This window comes from Colossoma macropomum, unplaced genomic scaffold (assembly GCF_904425465.1).
Source record: "Colossoma macropomum unplaced genomic scaffold, Colossoma_macropomum, whole genome shotgun sequence".
NCBI classification, from domain to species: domain Eukaryota; kingdom Metazoa; phylum Chordata; class Actinopteri; order Characiformes; family Serrasalmidae; genus Colossoma; species Colossoma macropomum.
Window position 1 is genome coordinate 56888729 of NW_023494792.1, and position 16462 is coordinate 56905190.

At 41.5% G+C, this 16462-nt stretch overlaps 1 protein-coding gene across 1 annotated transcript in view; it reads left to right on the forward strand.

Annotated features, from left to right (window-relative positions):
- Positions 1-291: 291 nt before the first annotated feature.
- camk1da (calcium/calmodulin-dependent protein kinase 1Da) overlaps positions 292-16462 on the forward strand; it is a 123866-nt gene continuing 107695 nt past the window's right edge. Inside the window, exon 1 of the mRNA XM_036577648.1 lies at positions 292-393. Within this exon, the coding sequence (XP_036433541.1) occupies positions 299-393 (95 nt within the window). The 5' untranslated portion in view covers positions 292-298. The remainder of the gene's footprint in view (positions 394-16462) is intronic.

Consider the following 16462-nt stretch of genomic DNA (forward strand, 5'->3'; position numbering starts at 1 on the left):
CCCCGACTTCTCCGAGTGGTTTACGTCAAAGCCGTTTAAAGCCGTTGCAGGTGTGCGGCGGCGGGAAGCGCGCGCGTGTCTCTCTCTCCGTGAGAGAGGAGCTCGACAGGCGTTAGGAGAGAAGGAGGGCAGTGGGGGTCTCGGTTCGGTCCCGTCTGTCCGCATCGTGTCTCACAGCAGCAGGAAGTGTAACTCGAACCGTGGGAAAGCGGCGCTTTCTCCTCCGGGGATCCACGAAAAAGCTGCAGCCGCCGTCCGTTCGTCTGTCCGCGGTCCTCCCTCCCCCGGTTCCGCCACCATGGCTCGGGAGAACGGAGAGTCGGGCAAAGACTCGTGGAAGAAGCAAGTGGACGACATCAAGAAAATCTTTGAGTTCAAGGAGATCCTCGGAACGTGAGTGACTTTGTTTGCTATTGTTTTCCTCTTGTAAGGTCAAACCGCTTTTCTGTTGGACGAGGCTGAAGTCGGCTTCTTGTTCGAATTATCCCGTTCCACCTTAAATGGTGTAGCAGTTGCATATAACTGCCGCACCGTTTAAGGTGGAACGAGAAATTCGAACTAGAAACTGACGATTAAGAAGGCTCAGACGCCAGAATACAACGGCTGCACCATTTAAGGTGGGACGGGAAAATTCGAACTGGCGAATACGAAGGCTGAGGCGCCCGAATCTAGTTAACTGCTGCACCGTTTAAGGTGGAACGGGAAATTTGAACAAGAAACTGGCGAATAAGACAGCTTCAGGTTTCACACTGTAACTGCTATACCATTTAAGGTGGAACGGGAAAATTTAAATAAGAAGCCAACTTCAGCCTCGTTTCTGTTCCAACGGCTAACACAACGTTAACACGGGCTAAATGTCGTTCACTAAGAAGACACACGAAGTTTGTTGTCAATTATTTTTGCATGAAGAAATACACAACTCTCTCCTCGGGTGGTGGAAAGGTTCCCCAAGCACGACTTAATCAGATTTTGTTGGTAGAGAAAACCGTTTAGCCTGGAGAGATGCACTTGCCCTGGCTAGCCACCCCCCCTCACTCATAGCAACGGGCGAACGCAGCAACGGGGGTTGCTCATCGTTTCTGGACTGTTTATTCGTAGAGCTGCGTAACGTGAAGCTAGCAGGCTTTTCTGTTTTTATTTCTTCCTCTGCCACATGCATTTATTCCACACATTCCGCTAGCTAGCTAAGGTTTTACTGTTGTTAGCTTTTAAGTTGCTCATCCAAACTGTAAACAGGTCACAGCCAGTTAGTGGTATCCGCTGTGGTTGTGTTCATCTTCAACACATGCCCACAGTGTTATGAACCACAGCTAATACCCACACGGAAATCTGATATATGACAACGTATGGATTTCAGATATATTCCTGCTGAAAAAAACAAAACAAAAAAAAACATAGCAACTGTGAAGTGTTTCTGTTGGCTCCTCATGCTTTTGTAATGTGTTTTGGCTTTTTAATGGGTTGACATCACCATGTATATCAAGGATCCTAGGTTAATGGTTTAACAGGTGACCAACGGCTGATGCTAAATGCATTTGATGGTCTTCTAATGGGATCTGTAGATATTCTACAGGAAACCAGTGGTCTCATTTGGAAATCAAGCCAATTCCCATTAGCAAGCAAAACCATTAGGTTTCAATTCTGGTTTCTGATGTTTTTTTTGGCATGATGACCCATATTGGCACATATGAACTTCCTTTATAGCCAACTTATACAAATATGGGACATACATTTCAGCCGTATATTGTCTTATACAAACATATGCATGTAACGCATGTATTTAAAAATATATGGTAGAGAAAAATATTCATATATGGATGAAATATTACTCAGTTAGCTTAATGTTACATATTTCATTTCGATTTTTTGCTTTAAACCATCTTTCAGTGTTTGTGTCAGACTTATATTTGACATACAGCATATATATGACCCGTATTTTATGTGCATGTTTTCATCCTCCTATTAGACATATATGAATGACCCATATATTATGTATATGTCCAATATTTGATACATATATGAACACTGCATATGCCTAACCCTCTTTGACCTGTGCATATGTGGTCATATATCAGATTTTCTTGTTGGTAGGTATTAAATGAGGTTGCCTACATTCACTGGGGCTGCAGCGTAACCAGCATACTGAGGTTTGCTTTGCCTGAGCGGTAATACCCCACTGCTTTTCTTCCACGGGAAGCTATACAGTCTCCTTGTGAGAATCACTAGCCCTCTTATACAGGCGGTAGGGAGGCACAGTGCATCGCCACACGCTGTTCACCCTATGAACACAAAGGTGACCACCCGTGGTCGAGAGGGCTCCTGTGATATAAGCCTTGCGTGTCACGCTGAGGCGACCGAGCGCTCGAGGACGGTCGCACCGAGGCTTGGATTAACTAGGTCGGATTATGGCGCGAGAGGAGTCCTTGAATAGACTGCATCCGCTCTGCGTTGCATAACTGTCAACACCAGGGTTTATTATTAAATTATTAAATGACAGTAATGTGGGATTCCACTTAGGTAGGCTGCTGCAGTGAGCGCCGTGAAGTGACTGAACTGTGTGCATGTGTGGCTCTCTTCCATTACGCTTGGATGAGGTGGATCTAAGCTTGGTGCTAGGACACTGCCGTCATGGCAACCTAAGAGCCAGGAGTCATGGCAACTTGGACTGGCCCTCCTAAGATTTGTGTTCCCCTCATATAAATTCAGTAGTACGTTGGATGCACCACTATGCACACATACAAGCATAATCATTTACTCAGCTGACCTCTCTGTACTGACAGGCTTGTTTCTGCTTTGAGGGATATTCATTTCTGGAAAAAGGAAGAGATTCAGGCAGCGTTTTTTTTCTACCGCACACAGGATGCTTAACTTTCTGTGGTGCGTTCTTTATAGGAAAACGCTCAGCTTCTGAATCATTAACATCCATCACTCTAATCATCTGCCGCTGCCAGATCCGCTCTCACTCAGAGCTGCTTTCGCACGGCCCTGACCTCCGCTCCTCACTTTTGACCCTTCTGCACTCGCCCTGTCATTCGTCTGCTTTCCAGCACTGAGCTGCTCAACGACCAGACAGCCATCTGGATGGCACAGTCGCACACACAGACGACTTACCTGATTAACGAAGGGCCTGCTTCCTTTTGTCCTGACGGCCTCTGTCACAGATCTTCATTCACATTTCTAAATAGGTCAACAGATTCACTGTGCTTGGGTTCACATTTCTGCACAGTTGTATGTAAAGGTTGTTGTGTGTTTACTTCACACCAGTGTCACTCTTCACTGAAGACTTGTATGTGGGTCTTGTTTTAGTTGTAGCGTTCTATAAAAAAATAAAAATATTATTTGGTATTGAACTTGCACATATAAAATATAAAAATGTCTTCACACTCGCACATCTCCTTTACAAAAACGTCTCTTTAGAGAATAATCCTTCAGAAGGATCTTTACACGCTTAAAAAAGAGAGTTCTTCAGGCGTTCTTTAGTAAAGAAAAGGTCTATATAGAACCATGAACACCCAAAGAACCCTTTGCATGATTAAAAGGTTCTTTGCATCATTAAAGTGTTCTTAAGAATGCTGTCAATGGTTCGACGACATCAAGCTTGTAACAATAGAAGAACCCTTTTGGGTGCTGTATAGAACCCTTTTCAAAAAGGTTCTATACAGAATCATATACAGCGCATTCCCCATCAATCTGAAGAACCATTGCGTGATGCAAAGAACCCTTTAATCATGCAAAGCGTTCTTAAGAATGTGCTGTAGATGGTTCTATATAGAAGACTTTTGAAGAGGGTTCGATTTAGCACCAAAAAGGGTTTTTCTGTTGTTACAATATCAAGCTTGTGACAATAGAAGAACCCTTTTGGGTGCTACATAGAACACTTTTCAGAAAGGTTCTATATAGATCCCTTTTCAAAAAGGTTCTATATAGAACCATCTACAGCACATTCTCCATCAATCTGAAGAACGCTTTCATGATGGAAAAACCCTTTAATCTTGCAAAAGTTCTTTGAGTGTTCATGGCTCTATACAGAACTATTTTCTTTGCTAAAGAACCCTTGAAGAACTGTCTTTATAAAGTTTATTTATTTATTGTTTATTATTTATTAATTAATGATCCTCAGGGTCCTCCAGGTAGTCAACATTTTTTATCTTTATGTATTATGCGCAAAAATGTTGATCATCTGAGGATCCCTGAGGACTGATTTGAGCATCACTGCTTTAAGGAAGCCGAAGTGGTTCTTCCATGGAAAGAACCTTTTTGCCACCCTCATGTTTAAGAGTGTAGCCCTAGCCAGTTCTCACTCTGTAGCTCTCTCCCCCACTGCATTCTAGCTAACAACCAGGTGTGGGCTAATTACCGCATCTTTCCAACTGGCCACCCACACAGCACCATAGAGCAGTTCAGCGTGCAGCACAGAAACCATGGAGTCTCAGTTCATGATCTGTTTGATGTACTGAAATGATGTACTAATGTAAAGCAGAGTAACGACAGGCAGAACAGAGCTATGCCATCCTTCCCACCCCTGAGAGGACAGTCAGTTATACGCTCTCAGCTATGGATGAGGAGTGAGGTCCTTGTGATCAAAACCCATTCTGTGCTGGAATAATTCTTTATGTTACCCTTTTAGAAAGGCATAGTAACAGTTTACTGTGTGTATTGTGCTTAATACACCTGTTACATAACTATCAGTCAAGTGCAGTAAAGGCATTATATCTCACACATTGCACATCGGTTAAACTAAATGGTTCATTATTCTTAGAAAGGTTAATCATTATGGTGGCCAGGCTCATACCGTCAGAGCTCCATGCTGTTGATCACATAATCCAGAGACTCTGACCTCTTAATAATTTACTCCCACAATAACGTGCTCTTTCAAGAGTGAGACATATCCAGTCCTTGCCTCATGGGACTAGATGTGATCTTGTAACGAGAATACATGTCCTGGGACATCCTGTTAAAGTTCTTGTGCTGGGCTGCAGCAAAAATGCAGCTAACAAGGTTATATACCCTCTAAATCCCCGCCACAAGTTTTTCCACTGCGTGCTCTGTTAATGTTTGAAGTACGATAGATAAAACAAGCAAAACAAGCTAGCTAGCGAATAGCTAGTGATAGCTACAGTTCATTCCTCAAATGACTGTTTAAGAAACACTTTGATTAAGTTTTGTAAGAGGTGGGTTAAATACATCAAATTGAGTACAGAAAAAGACAGTAATTTTAAGTATCTGATATCTCCTAAGGCTAAAGTATAGTCTGGTTTAACAGAATTGAGTTTCCCCTTGTAAGAAGTAAAGTTTATTCACAGCATGTAATGTGGTTTTTCACACACGACACACATCTACATCTTTAATTAGATCCTTAATTCATATTTGTGAGGAAGTTCTCAGCCATGCTAATTTGCATTACATCCGTGGGCTACTGACGGGCTCGTTGTCCTTTAGACAGTAGCTGCGCTCCAAAGCTTAGGCCGCGTTTATGGGCCGCTACGTCATAGGAGGTCGTTCCAAAATGAAGCACGCTTCGTATACAGCCTAGAAATGCAGCCTACGTTCTGTGTGATTTCAAAAAGCAGCACGTGTCCTTCCAGGCCTTCGGTTACCCACAGCTCTTGGCGCACAAATGACGTGACGGAAAAAAAACAGCACCACGAAAACGACGGAAAACAAAGCCGTTGGATCAGAGTTTGCTGTAAAATGTAAGTTGTTCATGTTCTTGAATTCGTCTTTGTTACCTTATAAAGTGTAAAACGACTATTAGTAACCTTTTAAGCTCCTTGGGACCACCGGTGGTTCCAAAACTTACTTCGTCATATTCTTCATAGCTTTCGTATTTCATAAGCTACATTCAAAAGGTGGGGGTCGTTTGAGAGCTGTAACAGTCTTCTTTCCAGTCACATAGATGGGTGATGTAATTTTAAACCCTTATAATAAAAGAAGCTGAACTCACAATTTTTTTTTCTACTGAAAGTCGACCCATTTTTCCACAAATCTGGTCTGTAAACTATAAACCGATGGCGTCTCTTCAGTGATCTGATCTGTAAAAATTAATTTCATAAAAAATACAAAGCTTTCAGCAGTAAATTGTAAGCATATAGCAATATGTGTATGACCATAAAACACAAGTTCTGTTCATTTGAGGAGAACCTTTACAAAATAAATAAATAAATAAATAAAGTAAAAATTTACATTTATTTCATGCAGTTACTGAATAAATTATCTTATGATTTGATCATATTAATTCAGATGAACAAACCAAAAAATATCCTGGTGAATAAGAGGTTGAAGCATTTGTCCATATATCGTATATCGTCCAGATATCTTATTTTATTTAGAAGTATTTGTATATATGTAGTTTATCGTACTACATAAGAACATCTCCTTTATTTCTGTAAAGAACTGAAAAAGCAACAAACACAATGCGACGGGCTTCATTTTCTCTCACCAGTTCCCTCAGAAGTTTCGTGCTGCAATTGCAAGAGTCAGGACCTTTCTGGTGACGTCACCACGCAGCCTCGTTAGGACCGTTCCATTTTTGTGACCAGTAGGCTACTAAGGAGGAGTCTTCGTAGGACAGTTCTACCGAGGATCCGCACTACCTCGGCTGCAGCCTAGGCTTTGGAACGCAGCTAACGTGGACAAGCGCACCCTCGCCCTCTACTTTGAGCTCGGCCTTCACGAGACATTTGATTGGTTTAAAAATTTCACATTTAGTTTGTTCCCAATCAAATAAGTCTGCATTCCCACCCGCATTTATCCCAGCATTTCCCAGCACGGTTGTCTCCAGACATTCTCATTACTACTTCAGTCCTTTCTGAAATCCTCTAAAATATAGTTAATTAAAATTTGTCTCAGGTCTATTTAGTGATAATCTAGGCTTGAGTTCAGCTGGTGTCTTTGCGTGTGGGAGTGCTTGTGCTCACGACTTGATGAAGAGCTGAGCTCGGTGCTGAATTATTAAGCACCCAGACCAGCCACAAGCCATACAAAGATCACATGATCATTCAACAGGTGTAGCCCTGTGTGCTGGGACGGCTGGTCACTGCTAAAGAAAAACGTCCCGAGACATTAACTAAGCTGCTCGCTCACCCTTACACACACAAACAGCCGTACACACACACACGTATGTGCACACACAAACACACACAGCGAGAAGTAAAGAAAAGGCACCAGGAGAGACTATAGGAGAGACACAAAGGAGAGTAGGCATTGAGGGCATGCAGCCCTTAATTGCCTGCTCCACTTTCACTCGTGCTCCTGGCCTTGTCCTCTTTTCCAGGATCTCTCTCTCCCTCTCTCTCTCTCACTCTCTCTCTCCCTCTCCCTTCTAAAATGACTTCTACAGGGTATGTCCGAGAACAAAGTGTGACTATTATAAAACCATTTTTGCCATGTTTAGAGGAGACATGAGGCCCTCAGGTTGTTTGGAAAATGATTTTTCTCTCCAATATGACCAACATATTCAGTTCCAATTTGTAAACTGCTGTGTGATAGTCTGCTTAATGTGTGCTGTGCAGAGTCAGCAGTGCTATGTGTAATCTTTAGCTATCTCTCAGACTGCGATTAGGCTTAAACATCTGCTTTCTGAGGAATGTGCCTCGTAGGTACCAAGAAAAAAAAAGAGTTACATGTTTTTTGCTTTACAACACCAATCACACAATACTCAGTGCTTCTCTCTTTACAAATGGTACTTTAGGACAAATTCAGTTAAAGAGCATTGTGAATATTCAGATACACTCAAAAAGTTAGGAAAATGGTTCTATATAGAACCATGCACACTCAAAGAACTTTGCATCGTTAAATAGTTCTTCAGATTGATGGGGAATGCACTGTAGATTTCAGATTTCTTTCTGAAAATGGTTCTATGTCGCACCCAAAAGGGTTCTTCTATTGTTACAAGCTTGGCATCATAACAACAGAAAAACTCTTTTTGATGCTATATAGAACCCTCTTCAAGAAGGCTCTATATAGAACCATCCAAAGCACATTCATCATGAAATAGTTCTTCAGATTGATGGAGAATGTGCTGTAGATGATTCTATATAGAATCTTTCTGAAAAGGGTTCTATATAGCACCAAATAGGGTTCTTCTATTGTTACAAGCTGTTAGAACGCTTTTCAAAAAGATAGAACCATCTACAGCGCACTCCCCATCAATCTGAAGAACTCTTTGATGCAGAGAACCCTTTAATCATGCAACAGGTTCTTTGAGTGTTCACTGTTCCATATAGAACCATTTCTTTACTAAAGAACCCTTGAAGGACCATTATTTTTAAGCGTAGGCTTATCTGGCAGTCATCGGACAGAGGGTGGGAAACACCCTGGATAGGTTGCCAGTCCATCACAGGGCAGAGACACAGACATATACACTCACATTCACGCCTAGGGCCAATATAGCATGTCCAATTCACCTGACCGCATGTCTTTGGACTGAGGGAGGAGACCTGGAGAGAGCATGCAAACTTCACACAGAAACTGCCCAGCTGGGGCATCGAACCCAGGCCCTTCTTGCTATGAGGCGACAGCAGTACCCACTGTGCCACCATGCTGCCCCCTTTATCATACACATCAGTATAAAATTGGTTTTGCATTTAAGACGTAAACGATGAGCCAGACTTTCTTTTTGAGGCTGTGTGTTTGACGTTATTCCATAAAGACGTGTCTGAAAACCTCCAAGATCCGACCTGACACCTCCCACTTCCAAAATTACTGTTTCAAGCTTTACAGGGTGACGTGCAGCAGCTCATGCACGCCATATTTTTGTGTGTTTTGTGTGTTTTGTGGGTTTTTTTTTTGCTTTCTGACTCAATAATGCTACTTGTTTTATTTTAATAAAACATTATATAGTGCCGCATTAACTACAAAACAGACAACTGTCTAAAAATGGGAAATCATCTCAGCGTGTTTCAGTACTCACTTCATGACTTGAAACTTCCCTATTCTGAAATCCTGGACTGTGTTGGTTTCCTAGATAGGAATTTAGCTTTGTTCTAGACTACACAGCATTCTGAAAGGAGATTCTCTGTTAGGAGGAAAATGTGCTCCAGGACCAGGCTTAGTGACTTACTGGGATACCAATCCTCTGAGTTTTCTCAGCTGATCTGTTACTTTTGTCTGATTTGTCCTTCTATTGAAAGCTGAAATCAGTACGTACTGTAACAGAAAGTAACATCAATCAAGATTTTAAGTGAAGCTAAAAGATTAATCATTTTTTTAAATCTACTTTACAGGAGTTGCATTTGTAATTGTAGGCTACATTATCACCGTCAGTGTCTTAACAAGGTCAGAGAGGAGAAATGTAACATGACCTAGAGCTTGTGAACTGCCTGTAGATGAGTTAGACCAGTCAGAAGCAACTAAATACCCATGTGCTGCGCATGTGACAACCCAACCACAACTAACTGGCAGTCTGGCACAGTACGTTCAGCATTCAGGACTCAGCCCAGAAAAAAGACTTGGTGCTCTTGGCCAAAACAACAGGCCTGGAGACATAGGCGCAAACTGTGTGGGGCACTGAGTCACAAAAAAAACACAGGGTTGCCAGATCCCTGGCTGTCTCGGCAAATCCAGCTGGTTTGAAAGTGCAGTTCTGGTGGATTTTATATAGTTGCAGGGGGCGTTTTTGTTTGGGCTGCTTTCTAAATGTACTGCTGTGGCGGAAAAAGGTTTGAAAATGAAAGTGAACCGTCTTTTGAGCCTATATTGATCTTCGTGTTGAATAGCTGGCAACTCAAGGACAGACTGTGGCTCATTCAGTGGTGTGACTTGTAATATCACAGTAACAGATCTCTGTAAGGATACACTGATAACAATTAATTAAAAGACATACTTGTGAATGTGCTTACAAGGATAGTATAAGCATTCACAAGTGCACTGAGCTGATTTGTTAGTATAGAGATTATTTTATTAAATATGTTGTGTTTTTTTTAAAGCTTGTTTCCATGTTTGGACACATTTTGGGTCAGTTTCAGCTTCTGGTGGGTTTTAAGTGAACTTTCGGCTGCCTGTCCCGTTTCACTCTGCAGGGTGTGAGGGATGATGAGTGGCTACTACAGCTCGCATGCGCTGGTCAATCATACATGCTGGGGTTGCACTGCTGAGGGGCAGCATATTTACTTTTAGTGAACGGATAAACAATCAACTCAGCCACTCTGCTCCATAAATGAAGAGTGGGTATATCTGTTCACACCTGACAGCATTCTAATGTGTGATTGGGTGATAGCTTCAAGCCAGGTAAAACAACCGGGAAATCTGTGTGGTGCACAGAATATTTAGAATTAGGCTTGATAACGGTCATGAATGAGAGACTTTTTTTTGCTGTATGGTGTGTTTGGCTCCTTGTCTATTCCCTAAATACCACACACTTCAATGTGGCAGTCAGGAGTCTGCAGCTTCGCTCGCACAGTCTGTGTGAAATATCTTTTAACATGAGGGGCGAAATGAAAGGTGAGACATTCCGCATTGCTCTTCCATGCAGAGGTAGTGTTTAAAATATTTAATATTAATATTAAATTTTAAAATATTATAGATACTATCAATTAGCATTATGACCACGTCACATATTACAGGGAAATTCACTCGAAAGAGGCCCCAAATATTCTGTAATAACTCTCGGTAGGACGAAGCAATCTGAACGAAACAATGTGCAATGTGCTCCCCTGTATATGGAGCTTTGAACAAGCCGGGATGCCCCTGCGTCGGAACGATGAAGTAGGCATCAGACAGCCTTTGCGACGTTTAACCTCCTTTTGCAACTTCTGGGTGCATACTCCCGTACGCCTTCATGTGTCTGGCAGAAAACGGAGATCACTTCCAGCATCGCATGTAATGCAATCAATTACACATATGTCAAGATATGTAGTTAGTTCAGATTGCTTCATCCTAACGGGAGTTACAACAGTATATTCGGGGCCTCTTTCAAGTGAATCTCCCTGTATTTTCCCACTGAATGAGCTGCTCATAATAATATAAACTTATTAATCATTTACATATAGTCACCCATGATTCCTGCTATTACTTCAGTGTCCTCCCCAAATAAAAAACATCTGTCATCAGATTAGGACGTAAATTCAAAATTTTTAACCAAGTTGACGCCATGCCTGAAGATTTTTTTATAGAAAATATTCATAATTTAAATCACAGTCACAGAATTCATCAGAAAAATTGGAATTAGATGTTTTCCCCAAATTGGTCGACCTTACTTTAAAGCCTTGTTGACAGACAGATCTCAGATGTTACGTATTCGTTGAGGGTATGTAAATAACATGAACTTTATCTAATTGATTGGCATTATGTAAAGCATGTAATAGTGCTTGTTCAGTTTTGGGCGTGTTTGAATGATTCCTCTTTTCCCACTCCCTCTTGCCTCTCTTACACATAGATCTTTTTTTATATAGATAAATAAGAAACCACGTCCACTTTGATTCATGTTGCAGTGGCCTACATTTCTCAGTAATCTCACTGTACTGTCCGTTTCCAAACAGCATCCTTCAGTCTGTATTTCTGCCACTATTCAGCACAAAAAGGCTCTTAATAAAAGGCTATATAACACTCTAAAACATTAGTTTATTTGTCAGTGTCACTTTTAGTATGCAGGAACCATATTCTTATTTTTCTCTTTTGTTTGTTAGGATCTTCCTCAGGTTAAGTCAGTGTGCACATGGTGGTGGTGTTGTTATTGTTGTTGTATGTCAGCACACCTTGTTCTAATAACAAGAGCAGACAGAATCTTAATGAGATTATGACCCTAATCCCATCTGCTGCTGGTAACCTAGAGACTCATCTTTGGAACTTACTACACCCATACACCTACACCCACTCAACACTCACTCTCCCTCTTTCCCTCTCTCTCTCTTTCTCTCTCTCTCAGCCAATCGGAACAGAGCTCATGTACATATATCAGTCTTAAAAACACAGCAGTAAAAACAGCCTGTTTAATTCTAAGAGATAAAGAGTGGTTGGAATTGGTAAAATGTACAAATAATTTATGGCTGTGTTGATATATAAAAACCACACAAATGTCATAAATGGACCTTAGAGAAAAAAATGGAATACAGGACAAATGTAAGGCAGTGAAGCAGCCTCAGGGTCTGTTAATCCTTAAGGCATTAGGGTTTCTGTGTATTAAAGATATGCCTGTAATTTTGTTCATTTTTATTTGATAATCAAGTTTATTGTAGTTGAACTCTGTAGTTATTGTAGTAATACTCGTTGTTTCAATTGACCAATTGTCCAATAAAGATGTATTTTTCTCTGTGGCTTATTGGCTGGACTAAAGGCCTTACACCAGGGGCCATGTTCCTGAAAGGCCTGAAAGGTCAAGCTTTGTTTCCCTACTCAAACAAACCACCAAACCTGGTAATTAGTTGCGTTGAATCAGGTGTCTTTGGACACCAAGACTCCAGGACCAGAGTTCTCTACGCCAGGACTCTTTACTGAAGGAATCACTGTAAAACTGCAGTGTACAATGTAAATAAATGTGAATGTCTGTTACAAGCTTCTAATACAGCATATAGATCGTATTCCAATGACCACAATTGTGCTGCCAGTGTTTTGGTAGGCAACGTCAAGTTCATTCAGCAGTGCTGTGGAGGTTTGTAATGAGATAACAGTCATAACTGATTCAGCAAAGGCAGTAAAACACTTTTTTTTTTTTAAACACTTTTAAAATCAAATTTTTAAAGCGTATTAACTGATATATTTGAGTGCATTGACTTGATTTTATTTTATTTGTTGCTGTAGTGATAACAATGAAAGCTAAAATGTAAATGGTCGAGATTTCCTGCTGTGTTGTTATTTTTGCATCCCATACTAGCACCCTATTCAACAAGGAGTGCATGTACCATTAGAAGTGCATTCAATCAGTGTAGTAGGTGAAGTACAGAAGTGTGTGGTTTAGGATGCGGCGTTCGCTCAGCCAGTGAGATGTGTTTAGCAGCTCCAGTGGGTGACTATAGCTCTGCTGTGCTGCTTGTTAGCTGATCAGTAAACATCTCCAAGCGAAAGTTAAGCTAATGTTGGCCTCGTAATCGCCAACTTTCAAAATTCATTCTACGTTTAAGGCAGTTCAGTCTAACTGCAGCATCATTTAAGGTAGAACAGAAAATTCAAATGAGAAAATGGCGAGTAAGAAGCTGACTTGAGCTTTATATATGTGCATGAGTTCACTATTTAAGAGGTTTGGCAGTTTTGGTAGCCACTTTTATTAGTTTTTGCAAATATCACGCACTGAAATGTTCTGAACTGAAGGTTATTTGGTCCACCAGTCTGGCTTTTGTAGTCATTCTGGTCTGTTTTGCTTGGTTTTTATCCACCTGTTGGGGAGTAACAGCAACAATGGTGATGACGAGCTCTATCAGAGCACAGAGTTAGAGTTTACCTACCAACATGGCGGCGTGGTCTTCTTAATGACGCAACTGAGTGTTGTGAATAGAATGTCTTTTACAATCTTTAAGATGTCTGTTTTTAATATAGACTGGCCAAAAAATATGCACATCATATGGGGTGCTTGCAGAAACTAGCGTTGCTGTAGAGATGTTTTTTGGCCAAGTTGTGGCATTTATGGCCCGAACTAAGGGCCTAGTTCTCATATCCACAGTATGCCATTGACAACATGTAGAGAAAGATTTCCTGAAACATTTCTCAGACTTGTTACGCTGGAACAGATGTCCTCTGTCAGCATGTTTACTGATATTTTCCTTCGCTTTTTAAAGGTGTTTATGCTGTGTGAGCCGTAGCGAGCTGAACAAGCCCCTTTTCACTTTCAGTGGGCCAGTGTACCAGAATCTGAAGCAATATTGTGGACTAAAACAGCGTTTTACCTGCTGTGAAAAATATTTGTGTATCCCATACGGAGGATACACTTATGTAACGTCGAGGGGGTCTCTCACCTCTTTCACCCATCTAGAGTTTGCGTCCCTGACTGGGGAGATGTAGTAGGGCAATAAAGGCCTTGCAGGGGGGGGGACCGGTAATTGCTGGCAAAATGAATGTCACACTGGTGTGCTATCAGAAACCGAAGATGAAACAACATATTAAATTGTTGCCCTCTCCAGAGATTATTCTTCCTGCTCTCATTTAATGGGAAAACGAAAGGATGACATGGCCAATTGGAGTATATTTCTCAGGTGCTGGATGCTGCGAGGAAGACTGCACCATTTTAAAATTACGCAGTATTATTCATGAATTCAACAGCATTATGCATCAGCTGCTTGATTTATAAAACTGCAAAGAATTCATCTTTGGCTATGTCTGCGTGAGCATTGAATGGGTGTTGAGTAGGGCTGGGCGATAAAACGATAACGATAATTATCGCGATATAACTTTTCCTCGATAGAGCGATACGACATGTTCGATAAATGTTCGATATAATACACCACTCTCACACTCTCACGTTCAGCGAAAGCCTTGGTGGCGTTTTCTATTGCAAGGAAAGCGACATTACTGTGCTGTCGCCAGGAGAGGGCGCACTTCCAAGTTTTTCTACATGATTAGAGAGGGAGGGGGCGACGAGGAAGATGAGTCTTTAGAGAACGGCTGAAACGCGGAGTTATACATTTCCTGTCTGAGTGGAGCGACCGGCGATCTGTTCTCCTGTGACCGAGTGTGAGTCACGAGGTCAGTGGCGTAACTATACTGTCCTACAGCGAACTCAACTCTTTCCGTGCATCCTAACCAGCTTTAGCAGCGTTAAATCACAATCCTCACAACTACAGCGCTGTTACAGCGCTCGGATAGTCATAATTTAGTATGAGTGCATTCCCAAGCAACGAAAGTGAAAGAAAGAAGTGGGTTCATGTAAATTACAGCCCTGATTTAAACGAAAGTAAACTGGGGAAGCTGTGAGGCATTGGAGAGCGGGAGAGCGCTAGCTTTCCAGGCTAGCTGTTTTTAGCAGCTGGCTAACTAGAAGCAGCGCTTTGTCACTCGCACAACACGGCGAACTGATGATACTGTGGATCAAACAAGACACAAAACACCGCTTTCAGTTTAAACATACCTAAAAAGAGGACTCTGTTTGTCTGGTGTTGATATTTTGCGGTTCACCAATTAAACTACTACGATAGTATAGAGAAATCCAGTCGTCTAGCTGGTGTCTGAATACTGTGATGTCATTTGTAGCGGGGTAGCCGAGCGCTCGGCACCAGCTAAAATAATCTGTTTTCTTTTTTAAATTATGACTATTACAAAATAGCCGTGCTTTTCCAGCTGGTAAAAACAGCTCACCAGACACTTTCTCCCACTCTCCCATGACAGATTTGTGAAATGTTCCACTGTTTGAGTGTTTGTCGTGTTCTGAACATAAAGGATAGTTTAAAACAGCAATTAACCACCCAGGAGCAAAATCAGCCTTCAAACTTGAAAGAAATAATGATTTGACATTTATCGCGATATGTATCGATATCGAACGATAAGAATTTTGTTTATCGTGATTACATTTTTGGCCATATCGCCCAGCTCTAGTGCTGAGGTGTGTTATGCTGCCGTTGTTGCCGTGTAAATTAATTACATTGATTTGTGATTCCCAGCCCCCACCTAAGAGTGTCGGACTTGAATGGTTCTTACCTTTCTTCTGTGGCAGAGGTGGAGTATTAGGTTTCAGTGCTTAATTTTATGGTGCCAGTGCTATGAGTTCCAGAGTGAAGTGGTGAGAAGTACGTTAGACTAGCAGAGGGCAGTGCCTGTATACTGGTTGAAGTTCTTCCTCAGGTATGAGTTTTGTCATAACCTTCATACCGATATCCTACAAATAAGCGCAGATACTGTGCCGTACCAACTGTGAAAAGCATGCTAACGCTACCCCATTTAGCTGAATGGCTGAGTCATGGATGTTTGTCATGTTTCATTTGAAATTAAAGCGGAGGAGACCCTCAAACACCTTCCACTGTCTAGTCCAGGGGTTCTTTCACTGCCCTGTTGCGTCTCCACGGCAGAATTAGATTTGTAGGTAAAAATGAAATAATCCTCCTTTGCAGTAAAATAAAGTTCTGCTGATTGTTCTGACACGGTTTTAACAATAAATGATTTTAAAAGCTGGAGTTAATGCAGCCTATATCTACTAATTCACCCTTTAACCCTGAGGATTGGTGCGTAGACTGCTGGTCACCATAGCAATACAGATAACAATCTCACCAAGCAGTTAATAAAACGGCAAAGATTAAGATTTAAGATGAACATTGATCATTTAGAGACTGTTTGCATTCATAAGCACTCAGCTGGTTCCGTGATACATTTAATCTGCAACGAGAAACTGTCAAGCACTAAAAAGTCGCGAGGCTGAAGTCGGCTCCTCGTTCACCAGCTTTTTGTTTGACTTTTCCGTTTCTACCTTAAATGGTGCAGCAGTTACATTCTGGCACCTCAGGCACCATTTAAGGTTGAACGGGAAAATTAGAACAAGACGCTGGTGAATGAGAAGCTGAAGAAAAGAATGTTGAGAGACATTTTACAAGAAACTTCTACTTTTGTG